Source organism: Bombyx mandarina, chromosome 02, assembly GCF_030267445.1.
Source record: "Bombyx mandarina strain Sakado chromosome 02, ASM3026744v2".
In the NCBI taxonomy this organism is placed as follows: Eukaryota; Metazoa; Arthropoda; class Insecta; order Lepidoptera; family Bombycidae; genus Bombyx; species Bombyx mandarina.
This window is the reverse complement of record NC_143209.1, coordinates 4,275,503-4,293,093: the sequence shown is the minus strand read 5'-3', so window position 1 is coordinate 4,293,093 and position 17,591 is coordinate 4,275,503. Positions and strand designations below refer to the sequence as shown.

The following is a 17,591-nucleotide window of genomic DNA, read 5'->3' as shown; positions in this document are numbered from 1 at the left end:
AGGCTCGGCACCCGGTCCGAAAAAAAAAAAGGTTTAGGTTTTTTTAGCTGTCATCGCCGAACATACTGTGGAAGAGCAACCCGGTCGGCGGTGTATTGCGTTCCGACCCGGCAGGCTGATTCTGGCCCAGCGGGGTATCCCGGAACACCAGCGGCATCGCCTGGGCGGCCTGGTAGGGCCGCCGTACCGCGGAGACCGACGTCGTTGGTTGTCGACTATCGCCTCGACGACCCGTCGGTCGGGTGTCCTCGGGGTGGCGCCGCGTGTCTGGTTGTAGTGTTGACCGCGGGAACCCCCCTACTCTGACCGGGTTCTGACCCCGGACGGAGATCGGATGTCGATTGTAAGAGTGCAGGGGAGTCGTTTAGTGCGGTAGCCCTAAAATTCCTTGGGCCCGCGGTCTGCTCCCAACACCTGCAGATCGTCAAGTCCCATATACCCCGCGCGCCCCCTAGGCGCGGAAACCTCGTAGGAGCTTCGGCGAAAAAAAAACGTAACCTAAACCTCACTTTTTTTTTTGATTAATTTGGCATTATTTGAGCAGTTTAATGCGGATATGTTTCTTGCGGTGTTTGACAAGATTTTTAGTTCTTTTGGTTAGTTTAATTCTTCCGTTGTTTTTTTATTACTAGATTTTCTTTAGTTCTCGGACAATTTTATTGATAAGACGCATAAGTTTCAACCGGCGCATCTTTGGTTATGATCTCTTTCGGATTGTAGGGGTTCACTTTTAAATTTTTGCAGGTCATCTCATGGTCTCATGGTAAAGGCCAGACAGTGTTGCATGAGGTGGGTAGTGTATGTATGCTGACTTGGTCGCAGGGGCAATGGAAATTATCAGCTATTTTAAATCGGTTGAGATAGTGTTTTTTATATCCGTGGTCAGTGAAGAGTTGGATTCCTTCGAACATTGCGCCAGCGCGCTCACGGAACTCTCAAATTTCTGCGATAGTTGGGAACCATTTGGATTTTTTTTGTGATTGCGCTGTTTCAGTTATGAATATGAATTCCTCCTGCCACTCGTGAGCGTTCTCGTTCGGATGGTATGCTAGGCGTATGACATGGGGAATTCGTTGCCCGCTGTCGCGGCTCTTTGGGTAGCAGCCTCTTTCGCTGCCTGGTCAGCGCGTTCATTGCCCTCGATTCCACAGTGCGCCTTTACCCAGGTGAAGCTTGCGTTTATTCCGTGGTTCTGCCTGAGGTTTTTAAGAGTACCGTGGATCGATGCGACTGTTAGATCAGGGTTGCTGCGGACTTCCAGCCCTTTAAGGGAGGATTGGCTGTCTGTTGCCACTGTAAGATCTTGGCGCAGCGGTGACCTTTGCAACCATTGGAGTCCAGTCTCAATCGCGGTCAGTTCGGCGACAAAGACGGAAGAAGTGCATCCAAGTTTCCGTTTGAGTGCTATAGTTTTATTGTTTGGTAAGTATATTACAGCCGCAAAACCGACCTCGCCGCTGTCCAGTTTGCTGCCGTCCGTAAACACTTTTATGGGGAATTCCCTTATATGTTGATCGATATCTTCCTGGGTGTAGGATTTGGTATATTCTATGGCGACGCGACTTGCGGGATGGAGTAGGTCTTATACAGGGACTTTTTGTCGTAGACTTATATCACTCGGTACCTATATCTTTTTTATTTTTTTTATTGCCCTTGTATGCAGACGAGCATACGGCCCACCTGATGGTTTCTTTTTTATTTTTTTTATTGCTTAGATGGGTGGACGAGCTCACAGCTCACCTAGTGTTAAGTGGTTACTGGAGCCCATAGACATTTACAAGGTAAATGCGCCACGAACCTTGAGATATAAGTTCTAAGGTCTCAAATATAGTTACAACGGCTGCCCCGCTCTTCAAACCGAAACGCATTACTGCTTCACGGCAGAAATAGGCGGGGTGGTGGTACCTACCCGTGCGGACTCACAAGAGGTCCTACCACCAGTAATTACGCAAATTATAATTTTGCGGGTTTCATTTTTATTTGATTTGATTTGATTACACGATGTTATTCCTTCACCGTGGAAGACAATCGTGAACATTAGTTAAGTACGTATTTCATTAGAAAAATTGGTACCCGCTTGAGATTCGAACACCGGTGCATCGCTCAACACGAATGCACCGGACGTCTTATCCGTTAGGCCACGACGACTTCATTTGGTGAGTGGTTACCGTCGCCCATGGACTTCAACAATGTCGGGGGCAGAGCCAAGCCGCTGCCTACCTGATATATTCCTATCTGACAGTGGGCTTAACGTCTTGGATCTCCTTGGCCACAGCGATGGCGAGGTGGAGTGGGATAAATTGTGCGAGCGCGATAGAAGCCGCTGCAGATACGCTGCGGAAAGCTCTAATTGCTCAATGGCAAATTGGCGCTGAAACGCCTTGAGAGCCTTGCGCAGACAATAAAATTTTGTAGCCCCGCCGCATAGGTGAACATGGGCTACATGAACTGCCGATTAATGGTGCTGATATTTTAGAGGTGTGCGCCCCATTTCGGTCTCACGAGTTGCACCAATTTTTTGAAGATTTTCGTCGTCTTTGTTATGAGGTACTTACAATGGTCAATGAATTCAACTTGTCGCCGAGAATGACCCCGAGGTGTTTGATTTGTTTGGAGAAAGGTATCTGCACTTGGTTCATCTTGATTTTCACGGTGTTCGATGAAGCAGTATAAAAGCTACGGCTTGTGTCTTTGATGGGCCAAAAGCCAGTTCAACTCCTTGTCCCAATTTAAGATAATTTGGAGAGCTTCGTTGGTGATTTGCTGGATTTCACCTGCAGTGGGTCCCTCAACTGTGAGGAGCACATCGTCTGCAAAGGCATATGTACATGGGCACCGTGTGGTAAAACAGTCTCTAGTAATTTGTCCAGTATCACGTTCCAAAACTTAGGCCCACGTACCGATCATTGTATGCCGCCTTTCGATGTGCTTTTAGTGGCAGTGGCGTCCCCATAGTCGAGGGTGGCAACTCTGTCTTCCAAGTAATTTTTGTTCAAATTATAAATATTTTTGGGGCAGTTAAGTGCGCGAAAGCGAGGCAGGAGGTGCGGCCACCAGACGTTGTCAAAAGCCACCTTGATGTCTTATGACACCGTGATTACTTATTTTCTCGCGGCTTTTGCGTCGATGATCTGTTTGATGGCTGCCTGGAGGGCGTCGACCGTGGACACCAAATTGTAGGGGGGTGATATTGTTCCGTGTACTCTAAATGGTAGGCTATGCGTTTGGAAAACACCTTCTCTAGCAGTCTCCCAAATACAGGTAGCAATCTAATGGGCCTGAAGGACCAGAGGTCAGTCGGGTCAGTCTTATTTGGTTTTGGGATATTTTTTTACGTACGCTCTTCGAACCTTTTTTAAGTAGGTGGTTCGTGAGGCTCCACACATTCTCCTTACTCTGGGTGGAGCAAAATTCGCGGAAGTGCTCGGTAGACGCTTTTAATAGTGCTTTTACGTAGTTTAAGCTTTATTGGTGGTTTTGAGATTTTGTTTCCGTTTTTCTTTGGGCGCTTTGTGGGCGTTGACGGCTTCGGTGATAGGTCTCCCCGAGACCTTCAGATCATGTGCGATGATGGACCTTTATGACGCCTTTCTTGAAGTTTTCGAGATCATTACTCCACCACGGATTGTAAGGGGTCGCAGCGGGCTTCTTGTAAAAAGTCTCTCTGCCTGGATACGATTAGATTACGGTGTGGCGTGTATGAGGTTGCAGTCTTGCAACTTGGACTGAAGCGAGCCGCGAAACTCCCCCCATTGGACTCTGTTAGTGTTATATTTAAATGTAGTAGTAGATTTTGGCTTGGTAAATTTTTTAGAACTGTGTATCGTGAAGTCTATTGCATTATGGTCGGAGCTATGGCACGCTTCAAGGTTCACCCTCAAACCCTGAACAAGTTGGACGATGTTGTCGGAGACCAGTGTGATATCTAATATTGACGCGCTGAGCTTGCCGAATGTTATGGCCGAAAATTGGGGTAGTGCCCGTGTTGGCCAGGCGTGTGGCGGCCAGGTCTGCGATGTCCGTGCCACGACCGTCAGTTGTCAGCTCAACCCAGCCGGGATGCTTTCTATTTAGATCGCCCCCAATTATGCGATGGCTTCCCTTGGTCTCAGTGAGGAATTTGTCCATGGCAGATATTGTGCCGTTAGGGTCGGAATTAGGTTCGATGTAGGCTGACGCAACATGATGCTTACGTTGCCCTAATTCCAACTGAGCTACCGCGAGGTTATAATAATTATAATATAACATTTATTCATTATCAAAGTGTTGCGTTTGTCGCAGAATGTTTGGTTCCAGTTTTGTCTGACGTTTTATCATTGAAACGTTGGTTAGGTTTGGGTTAGGTTTGGGTTAGGTTTAGGTTAGGTTTAGGTTAGGTTTAGGTTAGGTTTAGGTTAGGTTTAGGTTAGGTTTAGGTTAGGTTTAGGTTAGGTTTAGGTTAGGTTTAGGTTAGGTTTAGGTTAGGTTTAGGTTAGGTTTAGGTTAGGTTTAGGTTAGGTTTAGGTTAGGTTTAGGTTAGGTTTAGGTTAGGTTTAGGTTAGGTTTAGGTTAGGTTTAGGTTAGGTTTAGGTTAGGTTTAGGTTAGGTTTAGGTTAGGTTTAGGTTAGGTTTAGGTTAGGTTTAGGTTAGGTTTAGGTTAGGTTTAGGTTAGGTTTAGGTTAGGTTTAGGTTAGGTTTAGGTTAGGTTAGGTTAGGTTTAGGTTAGGTTTAGGTTAGGTTTAGGTTAGGTTTAGGTTAGGTTTAGGTTAGGTTTAGGTTAGGTTTAGGTTAGGTTTAGGTTAGGTTTAGGTTAGGTAGGTTAGGTTAGGTTTAGGTTAGGTTTAGGTTAGGTTTAGGTTAGGTTTAGGTTAGGTTTAGGTTAGGTTTAGGTTAGGTTTAGGTTAGGTTTAGGTTAGGTTTAGGTTAGGTTAGGTTAGGTTTAGGTTAGGTTTAGGTTAGGTTTAGGTTAGGTTTAGGTTAGGTTTAGGTTAGGTTTAGGTTAGGTTTAGGTTAGGTTTAGGTTAGGTTTAGGTTAGGTTTAGGTTAGGTTTAGGTTAGGTTTAGGTTAGGTTTAGGTTAGGTTTAGGTTAGGTTTAGGTTAGGTTTAGGTTAGGTTTAGGTTAGGTTAGGTTAGGTTTAGGTTAGGTTTAGGTTAGGTTTAGGTTAGGTTAGGTTAGGTTTAGGTTAGGTTTAGGTTAGGTTTAGGTTAGGTTTAGGTTAGGTTTAGGTTAGGTTTAGGTTAGGTTTAGGTTAGGTTTAGGTTAGGTTTAGGTTAGGTTTAGGTTAGGTTTAGGTTAGGTTTAGGTTAGGTTTAGGTTAGGTTTAGGTTAGGTTTAGGTTAGGTTAGGTTAGGTTAGTTAGGTTAGGTTAGGTTAGGTTAGGTTAGGTTTAGGTTAGGTTTAGGTTAGGTTTAGGTTAGGTTAGGTTAGGTTAGGTTAGGTTAGGTTAGTTAGGTTAGGTTAGGTTAGGTTAGGTTAGGTTAGGTTAGGTTTTAGGTTAGGTTAGGTTTTTTTTTTTTTTTTTTTTTTTTTTTTTTTTTTTTTTTTTTTTTTTTTTTTTTTTTTTTATTTTTTTTTTTGCGCGTTCCCCTGACGAGTAATTGTCAGAGACATTTTTTAGGCTATTTTGCTATTTTTCCAATTATCTTTTTTACTCTTTGTAATGTTGGGTTCATTTCTCTGTTCCTTTCTTATACTTATACTTCAATTCCCTTATATTCTACTTTTATACCATTATTTTACATTTTATTCCTTCACTTTTTCCGATATATTTTCATTTTCACTTCTTATTCGCATTCCATTGTCTATCTGTCACATTTCTCGTTGTACATTGTACATAATTATATTTACATTTGCTTTACGTTATCTAGTGATTACATTACCAATATCAAAATTTACATTAATAAATTGCATTATAATATCCTATCTAATTACATTTAATACATTAAATAATATTTACTTTACATTGCATTTAATACATTACATTTAAAATTTCCATTATTCTTACAACATTTCTTTTCCTATTTTAAAACTAGAGGTCGCTACGAGGAATTTGCTTTGGCATTGTAGTGATTCGATGATTTTGTGTTTGTATTAATTTTAACATTGTATATATCCGCATATTTCAAAATATCCTTTTATATACAATTTATTTGTTTCTAGAGTTTACTTTTTGTATTATTTTGGTGCAATATTTTATGAAGTCTTGTTTAGTTTCTTTTTCACACATTAATTGACTTAGTTTTGTAATTTCTATTTTGATTCCAATTCTTTGTTCAATTTCAAGTCGATCACTACAATGCACCGGACACTCTACAATTAAGTGGACGACTGTTTCCGCCATGTCCGGGTCGCAAATACACGACGGGCTCTCTTTGCACCGGAAGCGATTCAGGTACTCCGAGAACCCGCCGTGCCCAGTGAGTACTTGCGTGAGGTGCATGTTTATGCTCTCTGACTTTATAAATTTCTGGGCTATGTAGACGTCGGGCAGAAATATTTTTGTACCGGATGCGGTGGGTCCCTCCATGTACCTCCGATTCCATTCATGGAGAGTGTCCTCTCGGATTTGTCTCTTCATGAATGAGACCGGGCATTGATCGTACACAGGTTTAGTTTTTAAGTGTAGCGCGGCGTATTTCGCGAGCTCATCCGCTCTCTCGTTTCCTGCTATCCCCACATGGGCCTTCACCCAGTATAGCGAGATTGTTTTCCCTGCTTGTGTTGCCTGGTTTATGTTATTTTGTGCGTGTACTGCTAGAGGGTGCCTTGTCTCACTATTGCATAAGGTGTCAAGGGCAGCCCTGGAATCACTAAATATTCCAAATGAATATCCAGCCCTTTCCAGGGCCACCACCGTTGCGTTTCGGAGAGCCAGGAGTTCAGCTTGGTATACAGTGCAGTGAGACGACAGCTTAAACTTTTTGGACTCGATTTCGAGGTCGTTTTTCCATAAGGAAAAAGCGGCCCCGACCTTGCCCTCAAACTTGCTGCCGTCCGTGTAGATTTTAAATTGTAAATTTTCCAGGGTGTTAATCTGCTCCTGGTTCTCCAGATGTTTATACTGTAGGTGTGGCTTACATGCAGGGTGTGCGGTTTTGGTGTACATTACTTCCTTCTCGACCTCCCTATCTCCGTAGGCGTGCTCCTTTTTTCGTTTCTTAATCTCAAATAGTGTTGCAGCCTCTTTGATACGGAGGTCGAGAGGCAGTATCCCGGACAGTACGAGTGCGGAGTTGAGCGAAACCGTTCTGTATGCTCTGCATATTTTTTGGGCGAAGCCTCTTTGCACGACATTGAGTTGTTTTCTAGATGCCAACTTTGCAGCGGACTTCGCCCAGGCCCCAGCCGCATACATGATGACCGGTTCCACTGCTGCCGTGTATATTGTTTTTATTATTTCCGCGTCCAGTCCCCATGTTATTTTTGCCACTCTGGTTAAATGCTTATATATTTCCAATGCTTTCCTACATGAGAGGGTGATATGTTTATTAAAAGTCAATTTGTTATCGATAGTTAGGCCCAGCAATTTTATGTCGCTGTCCATGTCAATTGGAATCCCTCCCATGCTCAGGCGTGGGGTGTCGTACTTTAGCCTGTTGGTTATAACCATCGCTTTTGTCTTCTGTGGCGCGAACTTGAGTTTATTTTTGGTACCCCACTCCAAAACATAATCAAGTGCCTCCCTAGCGCTGGCGTTAATGCTCGACGTCTCTCCACTAAACACGAGCACCACGTCATCGGCAAATGCCTGTACGTGGTGCCCCCTCTGCTCCAGATTCTTTAGTAAGGGGTCGATCAGGAGGTTCCATAAAATGGGTCCCCCTATCGAGCCCTGTACGCACCCCTTACTGGTGCTTTTTTGCGTCTCCTCTCCCGCATACCTCACCTTAACCTTTCTATCTGTCAGATAGCTGTCAAGTATTCTTCGGATGTTGATGGGACACTTCTCCTCCGCCAACCTCAGTCTGATGGCGGGCCACCATGCGCTGTCAAAGGCCCCCTCTATGTCTAATGAAACCATGGCTATAATTAATTTTTGTTTCAGCTTATTCCGTACGTGTTCCATCAAATCATAGAGGGAGTCCTCTGTGCTCTTCTGCGGTACGAAGCCATACTGCCTCGAGCTCAGTCTGGGGACCAGACGCCACTTGAGACGGCCAACGATCATCCTTTCGAGCAGTTTCCCCATCACCGGGAGGAGGCCAATGGGTCTATAAGACTTTGGTGCAGTATAAGTTGCCTTACCCGGCTTTCTTAATACCACAACCGTGGCCTCTTTCCAGATGGTGGGGAAAAGGCCCAGTTCTAGGCATCTGTTGGCCATCGTCAAATGGAAGTCCGTGTCACCCTCGACCAGCGCCCGGACAATATCCGCAGTCACTCCATCCCCCCCAGGTGCCTTTTTCGGGTTTGAGGCTCTCGCGGCATTTAACAGCTCCTCCTTACTAAAAGGTGGATCCTGTTCCTCTTTCTCGTCTTGGCCGTTTATATACTCCACGGCTCTCCTTATTTCCCGATGATGCTCTGAGTCGGTTTGGCTGTTGTCGTCTGGGAAGAATGTATCCGCGAGCTCTTGTACCGACTCTTTTGGAGTCAGCACCCTGTCGCCTTTCACCATCATTTCATCCTCCTGCCTCCTGGTTGTCTTCCTTAAGATTCTATATATCCCATCCCACATACCTTCCTTCTCTTGCCTTCCACAGAACTCCTTCCAACTGCTTGTCTTGGCTTTCTTTACCTCATTTTCATAATTTTCTTTTTGTTTCAGGTACCTGGTTACGACGGTGCTCCTCCTGTAGGGTGCTGCGCAGCGGATTCGTCGCTTTAGGGTAAGTGTTTTCTTTTTCTCAACCTCCAACTCCTTGGTCCACCAAGGAATCTTCGGTTTGGTTTTACACTTTATTTTTGAGAAGACCTCTTCACAAGCCTCGATCACAACTGTATCATACTCGTTTATGGTGTTCTCTAACTCTTCCTTTGTGTTTAACGCTTCCAATCTTTGGGTGCCAAGATTTTTGCCGCTCTTGAGTTGGGTTATCTTTTCAATAAAAGATTGCCAATTCACGTCCCTGGTGTTATATTTCCTTGTAGTGCTCGCCTTAGGCTTGTCTCTTGACACTTCCTTCGTTAGAGTAAGCGTGATACAGTTGTGATCGGAGCTGATGGCATCTTCGATCACCCTCCAATCCTCCACCCTGCTTAGCAGGTCGGAGGAGCAGAAGGTGACGTCAACCACACTGCTAATCACCCGTCCTCCCCTCACGGTCTGGAATGTCGGTGTACCGCCGCGGTTCAGTATCTCCAACCGATGCTGATTTGCGAAGCCCAATATGGCTTCTCCTCGACTGTCTGTGGTTTCACTACCCCACCAGATACTCTTGGCGTTTATGTCGCCTCCCACTATGATGGACTTCGGTCCAAGCTCTCCGATTGTCCGACTTAGGTGGAAGAGGTACTCGTCTACCTGTTGGTCTGGTTCAAAATACACGGATATGAGTGTAGTCTTCCAGTCCTCAGCTCCGACTTCCACCACGGCGATATTATTTGTGGTGTACTTCGGGTGAGCTCTGGCGTATATATCTGGATTTAATATCATAATCGCCGCTTTCACCACTTTGTCTTTGCCATCGGCTTGGAAGACCCTCACTCCCCGGTAATTCTTAACCACTCCCCTACCACCCACGTACGGTTCTTGTGCTAACACGAAGTCACACTTCGTTTTGTTAGCTTCTATAACGACCTCATTTGTCGCAAGTTCCTTGCGTTGGAGGTTAACCTGAGCCAATTTGTACTTTTTAGTCTCCGTCTGCGGGGTTTTACTGTGGGATGGTGTGCCATGCTGTACACTGTGGTCGCCCTTAGCAGTACGCCGTTGCAGCTCTGGCTAGCGCATCCCATTTTCGCCGCACCGGGCACTCAGCACTAAATGCGTTGTGCTCGGTGTCTCCGAGTTTGGCTGATGCGCAGTTTCTGCATACTGGGGCTGCCCCGGCATCCCATTCCGGGCACTCGGTCTTTCTATGTGGACCTGCACAGTGGCTGCACGTCTCTTTTTCTTCTTTACAGAGGCGTCTAGTGTGCCCGTATCCCAGGCACTGGGAGCACTGGACCAGTGGAGATTGGTCCGATACATGGATCCTCTGCATGTCTATCTGGACCGCCCCTCTCTCCACGAACCTACTCCACAACTTCGGGGAGACTTTCAGGATTATATGGTTAGTAATGGCGTTTCTAGATTTCCTTTTATATTTAACTTCCATTCTATCCTCATCTCCTAGCCCCTCGAAGGTCTTGTGGTTTTGTTTTCTTAGCGCCCCCAGCACATCTTCTTCGGTGTTGTAAGCTAGGACGTCCTTCAAGATGACAAGAGGATCTTTATTTTTTATTTCCTCTGCATGTAATTTCCCTCCTGCCTTGTCCAATCTATCTTTTACCTTCTTCCTGTCCGCTTCACTTCTGCATCCAATAATAACCTTCCTGTCCCTGGCTTTCCGAACCCTATCTATCGTCACTCCCCCCTCCTTTGCATTTATAGCTTCCCTTATTTGGTTTAGAACCTCATCCCCTGTCTCTTGCTCATCACTGGAGGTGACTATAACCGAGTGTAGCGTTTTCTTTTCCTGGTTATAGTTTTTTGGGCCCGCCACTACACTGGCGTATGTTGCTCCTTCCAGCGTTTTCCTGTGTTCTGTTAAGACTCCCTTAAGTTCCTCCATTTTTTCATTGTTCTCCTCGATTATTCTTTTTTGTTCTTCCATTAATTTTATTAATTCAGAGTCATGGCAATGTGTCGGGGAGGGGATGGGAGGGGTCAGGGGGTGTAAAGAGCCCACTTCACCCGTCCCTGATTCCTTCTCCTCCTCTTTCTTTCTTCTTTTTTGACCATCTAGCTCTTTGTCCTGTAATTTGACTATTTGGTATAGTCTGTCTATTACGTTCAAGACACCGTCCTTTATGTCTGTCCTTAGATTTTTAGAATTGGCCAAGTAAGTCTTCGCCTTGCATAAGCAGGCTCTGGCTTCCAGAGTTAGGGATGGGTATTTCTCCCTTATTAGCGGTGATATAGCCAGCTCGACTTTCCTTGTTGCCTCCTTATGGCTGGATTTCGTCGCTTGGGTCCTCTTTTGGGAGGGTTGGATATCTGATTGTGCTACCTCCCGGCTTGCCTCGATATGTTCTATACTCCGCCTTACTGTTGACATCATTTTGTCTTCCTGATCTTTCGGGATAAAGCTGTCCACCGTAAAGGTGCCGTTAGTCTTTTTGGTGGGAGTGTGTATTGCGAACATCGTCGGGGAACGCGTCTAAGTTGATGTGTAAGCGTGTGTATGTGTATGTGTATGTATATGTGTATTATGTTACACGGTGCAACTTTGTGATTTTGTATATACTGTATTATTTTTAATAACAATATAAACAATATAAAAGCTTATAATTTCCTTAAAAACCACAACTAAAGAAACTCAATATCACAGGCTAGTCGACTTATTCTAACACAAATAAAACACGATAACACAATTCAGAATTTTCCTGCTTGGATTAGTCGAATAAGTGAATAATACAAAGTAAAACGAGTAAAGAAAATTAAGTAAAACAGATAAAATAAAACAAAATAAAATTAAATATTTTTTCCTTATATAGGAGTTTAAAATAATTACGGTCAATTGGGATTCTATAATTTGTTCTAAGTTTTACAATGAAAAAGTCAAGATGCCAATGACCGAGTCACTTATTATAAAACATAAAACATAAAACACGACAGATACGGATTTAATTTTTCAAATGAATTAATTTAATAATTTGAAATAAATTTCCTCATCAAAGAATTTCAAGTGTCAGTCAATTGGTCGTTCGATAAATTATTATTTTCTATAGTTTATCCTAGGTCTTGCAATAAAAAGTCAGGATACCGATGACCGAGTCACTTATTACAAAACATAAAACACGATAGATACAAATTTTTATTTAACTTTAATTAACTTATAATCTGAATTAAAATTTCTCATCTAGGAATTCAAAATGTCAGTAAATTGGACGTTCAATAAATTATTATTTTGAGGATTGTACATAAAAGTTAAAATATCACCGACGTCAACCTAATCTAAAACATAAGGTCACAAGCAAAAAACAGTTCTAAATTTTTTACTTTATAACAAGATTCGTCCAATTAGTCCCCGGTTAGGTTAGGTTAGGTTAGGTTAGGTTAGGTTAGGTTAGGTTAGGTTAGGTTAGGTTTTTTTTTTTTTTTTTTTTTTTTTTTTTTTTTTTTTTTTTTTTTTTTTTTTTTTTTTTTTTCTGCCTTTCCCCGTTCGTAGGATCAACGGGATCTTGTTGGTCTAAATTTTCTCATTCATATCAGTTCTCGCATTTATGCCTCTCGCACTTTCACGCTTCATACTACACTTTCATTCATCACCTTTTATTCTTCTTCGGGAAATTACTCCCGCTAATTTATACTACTTGTACCTTTATTTCTTAATTTTATCAGGGGAATTAATTTTTTCAGAGTTCTTACTTTTATTCCAAAAAAAACAGTTTTGTTATTTACACTATAGCCTTTTGGGATCTTTACATAACCTTACATTACTAATTGCTTTGTACAGTGTTCTCTTAAATTCTAACATTTTGTATTTTCTTATTCTATGCTTAGTGTCTATTTACATTTATATTCTTATTTCTATACATTGTTATACTTTGTTATTTGTATTTTTGTTCTTATATCTATGTTACAATAATATGTTTATCTGTGAACACTGTTATTAGCCAGCAGTTATTAGTGCATTTTACTATAGTCTTGTAACCCAGTTGCTCATATTTTCCTACTCACTTATTTCTTTTTTTTACTTAATTATTAGCTACTTAATTTATGACAATAATATATAAATATACATATTATATCTATATTTATTGACTTTCTTTTACTTTTTCTATATTTTATCCTATTTTCAGTTGTTTGTTGGGGCACGATTTTTGAGTTTGTGTGTGTGTCTGAGTGTGTGTTATTGATATAATCATATATATTCACTATATATTCAGTATATCTGTATTTATTTGTTTTTTGTTGTTCGGTTTCCATCGCTTTGTCTGTTTCACCGTTGCGCTCCTGTTTTTTGTACTCCCGGTTTGTGTTTGTGCATGTCATGTTAGTGTGTGTTTGTGTATGTTTATGTGTGTTTGTGTGTATTGCTGTGTGCGTTACGTACCCGTCTTGGTGTGAGTTAGTAATATGCTGTGTTAGCGCGGGCCAGATAGTCCCATTTTTGTCGAACTGGGCACTCTGCGCTGAAGGCGTTGTGGTCTGTTTTCTGCAGCTTTGAGTGCGAGCAGTTGCAGCACTGCGGTTCGTTTCCCGCGATATAGTCTGCGCATTTTTCACGCAGATGGGGTCCGCCGCAGTGGCTGCATCTGTCCGCACTTTCAGTACAAAATTTTCGGCCGTGACCAAAAGCCAAACATTTCGTGCATTGGATGAGCGGGGACTGGTCCTCCACCCTGATCCTCTGCAGGTCAAGGTAAAGAGCTCCAGCCCCCGTCATCCTCTGCCATACTATTGGTCTGACCTGGACCACAACATGCGCTGTTTTTGGGTTCTTCGTCCTTTTCTTATACTTTACTGTAATTTCTCTGTCTATTTGCTCGAGCCCTGCAAAGATATCATAGTTTTGCGAGTGTAGCGCCTTGACCATCTCGTCGTCCTCACTATCCAAAAAGACGTCCTTAAGGACGACGAGAGGGTTTTTATTTTGCATTCGCGCTACTACTAACCCTTCCCCTTTGCTTTCGATTCTGGTCTTAACTTTTTCGAGGTCGGCTTCCGTGTCGCATCCTAAAATTACCGTCTGGTTTTTCGCCTTTCTCACCTTATTAATTTTTAAACCTGTTGTCCTGGCGTCAACTGCCTTCTTCACTCTTTCTAGCACCTCTTCGGCAGTTTCTAGGTTTCCTTCAAGAGTGACTGCCACAGAGTGAAGTGCCGGCCTGTGCCTTGACCTAGTGGCGGCTACGCTGGCATATGACCTGGAGATGGGTCTTTGCTCGCATGTGACCACACCTTTGGCGACTTCGTCAATAAGAGTTTTTGCTGACGCGACATCACCGGCAATACCATCGATCCTATCGCCGAGGGTATTCTGGGAGCAGACCATGACTTTGACGCTCTCGGCGGTTTTGTCAATAGTCTCCCCAACCTCGTCGACTCTGTCGATGATCTTGTCGATGATGTCAGCGCCGCCGTCGTCGCGGAGAACATTTTGTTCTTCGAAGGATGCGGTCATTTTGACTTCCAGGTCATTTAGTCGTGCCTGCAGGTTTGTCTCCACTTGGCCCAGGCGTTCCAGGATGTGATATCCGTATTCTGAAGTTGTAGCAGAGGGCGACCGTGGTTTTGTCGCCGCTTCCGAGCACGTCAACCGCTTGCTGAGTTCGTAGAGGACGCGCTGGCCCCTGTCCGACCGAACCTCCAGGAAGTTCTTAATGTCCCTCCTCATTTGAGGGTATTCACTAACCTTTGAGGGAATATCCTCAAAGGTTTTCATTAATTCCTGGAGGAGTTGGTCGCTCGGCATTGCAGCGTAGTTGTCTTGCTGCTTCTTATAGGTCTCCATATTGTCCAGGGACCTTCTGCTTCGTTCAGGTCTGCGAATGAAGGTTCTGGCAGCGTCCTTTACTGCGCTAGGTGCGGCAGAGGGGCTAGGGGTGACGGGTTTAGTCGCGGCGCCAGACGTCGTTGGAGTGCGATACATTCTGTGTAGTCTTGTTTGTGTTGGTGGTGGCGTGTGTATGTTGTGTCTGCTTGTGTGTATTGCGAGTGTGTAGTGTTTTGTGCGTAGGCTATGCGAGAAGAACAGGGAAAATTGTCGATATCCGTCTAACCCTGTATATGGGGGTCAGCGTCAAAATAAAACGAAAAATTGTATGTATAAAATAATAAAATAATTAACTTAAGTCTAAGTTTTAGGTAGATTTATAGGTCTAACTAAATCTGTTTTGCAACTATAATGGTCCTCTGCCCTTATATACGGTCTAATGTCACAGGAAATTAAAAATATAAGATAAAAAAAAAAAACTTTTTGTTGAAGCGGGGGTGAGGGGGTGTCAAAACTAGGGGAGGGGGTTCCCCGTATAGGACTTTAATCGTGGTGTCTACGACACCACGAAGGTCAAATTTACTGTTCGTTTTTCGCTATCTCCCTTAGTTTCCGAGCTATCGGGTTTTCTAGGTATAGAAAACCACTGGATTTTCTGAGTTTTAGGCCTAGTTTACTGATATTCAGGTAGTGTTTTTTGAAAATTTAAAAACATGGAGAGTGGTTTTGGATCACGTCCTGCCCATTTCTAATGACAGAATTTAAAAATATTCATTATTCAAAAAGTCGATTTTCGATTCGCGATCTCAATGCCGACTTTGTTGTGCGGTTTTTACGGCATATAAACAAAAACGTTATTGAGTATCGCGAATCGACTTTCGCTCCTAAAATTATAATTTATACACTATTTTATTCACTATGGCCTAGACTATCTTATGAACTAATTTGCGTCTGCGCGTAATTATAATTTGACCCTATTTTAAGGGTTTACTTCAGTGCCACCTTTCCGCCGTGACCGCAAATGTTATTGTTTTTATAAAAATACTAAATTAACTTGAAAACTAATTAATGCTTTTTGTCAAGAACCTACTTTACCACAATTGTAACAAAATAATTTCGAATTAGAGTTAGGAAGGGGGTAGAATATAGTATAAATTAAAACTTATTTTTATGCACAATTTTGAAGTATCAGTTTCAGAAAAACTACCTGGCCAAAAAATCAAAAAATTTGGGAAAGTGAAGTTTAAATGAGATATTATATAAAACAATTTTAAAATGGGGGGGTAAAAGATCTATTTTTGGCGGAAAACGACACTAAACATTTACAAATTTTTTCCGACCTTTGAGGAGCTGCAGCTTCGTCCAGGATGATCCGATCTTCCAGATGTTGATGTCAGACGACTCGCCTCATTGAGACGCGTCTTTTGATGTGTCACACACCTGTCAAGCTGTGCTGGAAGCTGAAGTCGGTGCCACGTGGTTTTCGGAAAAACGTGATTAAGTCGGCAGTTTTCCACCGGAAAAATCCAGAGTGCAGTCCAGGTGGTAGCATCCGTCGAGACGAGTGTATATACCCCAAAAAAGTGGGGTGTTGTCGCTCTGGAATTTGCAGCGTATGCCGAAAACACTAATAACAAACGGTTTTTTAATCACAACTTTCTCGTGCCTTCGCCGAATTTCACGCGGTTTTCACAATTGTATTCTCCTCGTTGAGACGCGTACGGAGACACCAAACACTTGTATATTATCACTAAAAATCCTTTTTCTGAGAATTTAATAGACGGAGCGTGCAAAAAACGTGGCGCTCGCGGTCGTGGCTGCCAGCAGACTGGTTAGGTTAGGTTAGGTTAGGTTAGGTTAGGTTAGGTTAGGTTAGGTTAGGTTAGGTTAGGTTAGGTTAGGTGGTTAGGTTAGGTTAGGTTAGGTTAGGTTAGGTTAGGTTAGGTTAGGTTAGGTTAGGTTAGGTTAGGTTAGGGGTTAGGGGGGGGGGTTAGGTTAGGTTAGGTTAGGTTAGGTTTTTTTTTTTTTTTTTTTTTTTTTTTTTTTTTTTTTTTTTTTTTTTTTTTTTTTTTTTAGGTTAGGTTAGGTTAGGTTAGGTTTTAGGTTAGGTTAGGTTAGGTTAGGTTAGGTGGTTAGGTTAGGTTAGGTTAGGTTAGGTTAGGTTAGGTTAGGTTAGTTAGGTTGGTTTTTTTTTTTTAGGTTAGGTTAGGTTAGGTTAGGTTAGTTAGGTTAGGTTAGGTTAGGTTAGGTTAGGTTAGTTAGGTTAGGTTAGGTTAGGTTAGGTTAGGTTAGGTTAGGTAGGTTAGGTTAGGTTAGGTTAGGTTAGGTTAGGTTAGGTTAGGTTAGGTTAGGTTAGGTTAGGTTAGGTTAGGTTAGGTTAGGTTAGGTTAGGTTAGGTTAGGTTAGGTTAGGTTAGGTTAGGTTAGGTTAGGTTAGGTTAGGTTAGGTTAGGTTAGGTTAGGTTAGGTTAGGTTAGGTTAGTTGGTTAGGTTAGGTTAGGTTAGGTTAGGTTAGTTAGGTTAGGTTAGGTTAGGTTAGGTTAGGTTAGGTTAGGTTAGGTTAGGTTAGGTTAGGTTAGGTTAGGTTAGGTGGTTAGGTTAGGTTAGGTTAGGTTAGGTTAGGTTAGGTTAGGTTAGGTTAGGTAGGTTAGGTTAGGTTAGGTTAGGTTAGGTTAGGTTAGGTTAGGTTAGGTTAGGTTAGGTTAGGTTTAGGTTAGGTTAGGTTAGGTTAGGTTAGGTTAGGTTAGGTTAGGTTAGGTTAGGTTAGGTTAGGTTAGGTTAGGTTAGTTAGGTTAGGTTAGGTTAGGTTAGGTTAGGTTAGGTTAGGTTAGGTTAGGTTAGGTTAGGTTAGGTTAGGTTAGGTTAGGTTAGGTTGGTTAGGTTAGGTTAGGTTAGGTTAGGTTTTAGGTTAGGTTTTGGTTTTTTTTTTTTTTATTTTATTAGGTTTTTTTTTTTTTTTTTTTTTTTTTTTTTTTTTTTTTTTTTTTTTTTTTTTTTTCTACCCTCTCTGGCACAGAACGCCAGAG

At 42.6% G+C, this 17,591-nt stretch overlaps 2 protein-coding genes across 2 annotated transcripts; both read right to left on the bottom strand.

Moving 5' to 3' along the window:
- Positions 1–1,048: 1,048 nt before the first annotated feature.
- Positions 1,049–2,639, bottom strand: LOC149503404 (uncharacterized). Its single transcript, XM_089732562.1, has 2 exons — positions 2,556–2,639; positions 1,049–1,525 (listed from the first exon to the last, which is right to left on the bottom strand). The coding sequence occupies exons 1-2, from the start codon at positions 2,637–2,639 to the stop codon at positions 1,049–1,051; spliced, it is 561 nt and encodes a 186-aa protein (XP_089588688.1).
- A 9,838-nt stretch (positions 2,640–12,477) lies between these two features.
- Positions 12,478–15,782, bottom strand: LOC149503403 (uncharacterized). The gene has a single exon (XM_089735620.1). The coding sequence runs from the start codon at positions 14,720–14,722 to the stop codon at positions 13,199–13,201; it is 1,524 nt and encodes a 507-aa protein (XP_089591746.1). The 5' UTR covers positions 14,723–15,782; the 3' UTR covers positions 12,478–13,198.
- Between the last annotated feature and the right edge of the window lie 1,809 nt (positions 15,783–17,591).

Bases quoted from the DNA above. Each gene is read 5' to 3' on its own strand.
- LOC149503404 (XM_089732562.1), bottom strand. From the start codon at position 2,639: ATGAACCAAGTGCAGATACCTTTCTCCAAACAAATCAAACACCTCGGG. The intron at 1,526-2,555 runs GTAAGTACCTCA...TCCTACACCCAG, and splicing joins AGTTGAATTCATTGACCATT to GAAGATATCGATCAACATAT.
- LOC149503403 (XM_089735620.1), bottom strand. From the start codon at position 14,722: ATGTATCGCACTCCAACGACGTCTGGCGCCGCGACTAAACCCGTCACC.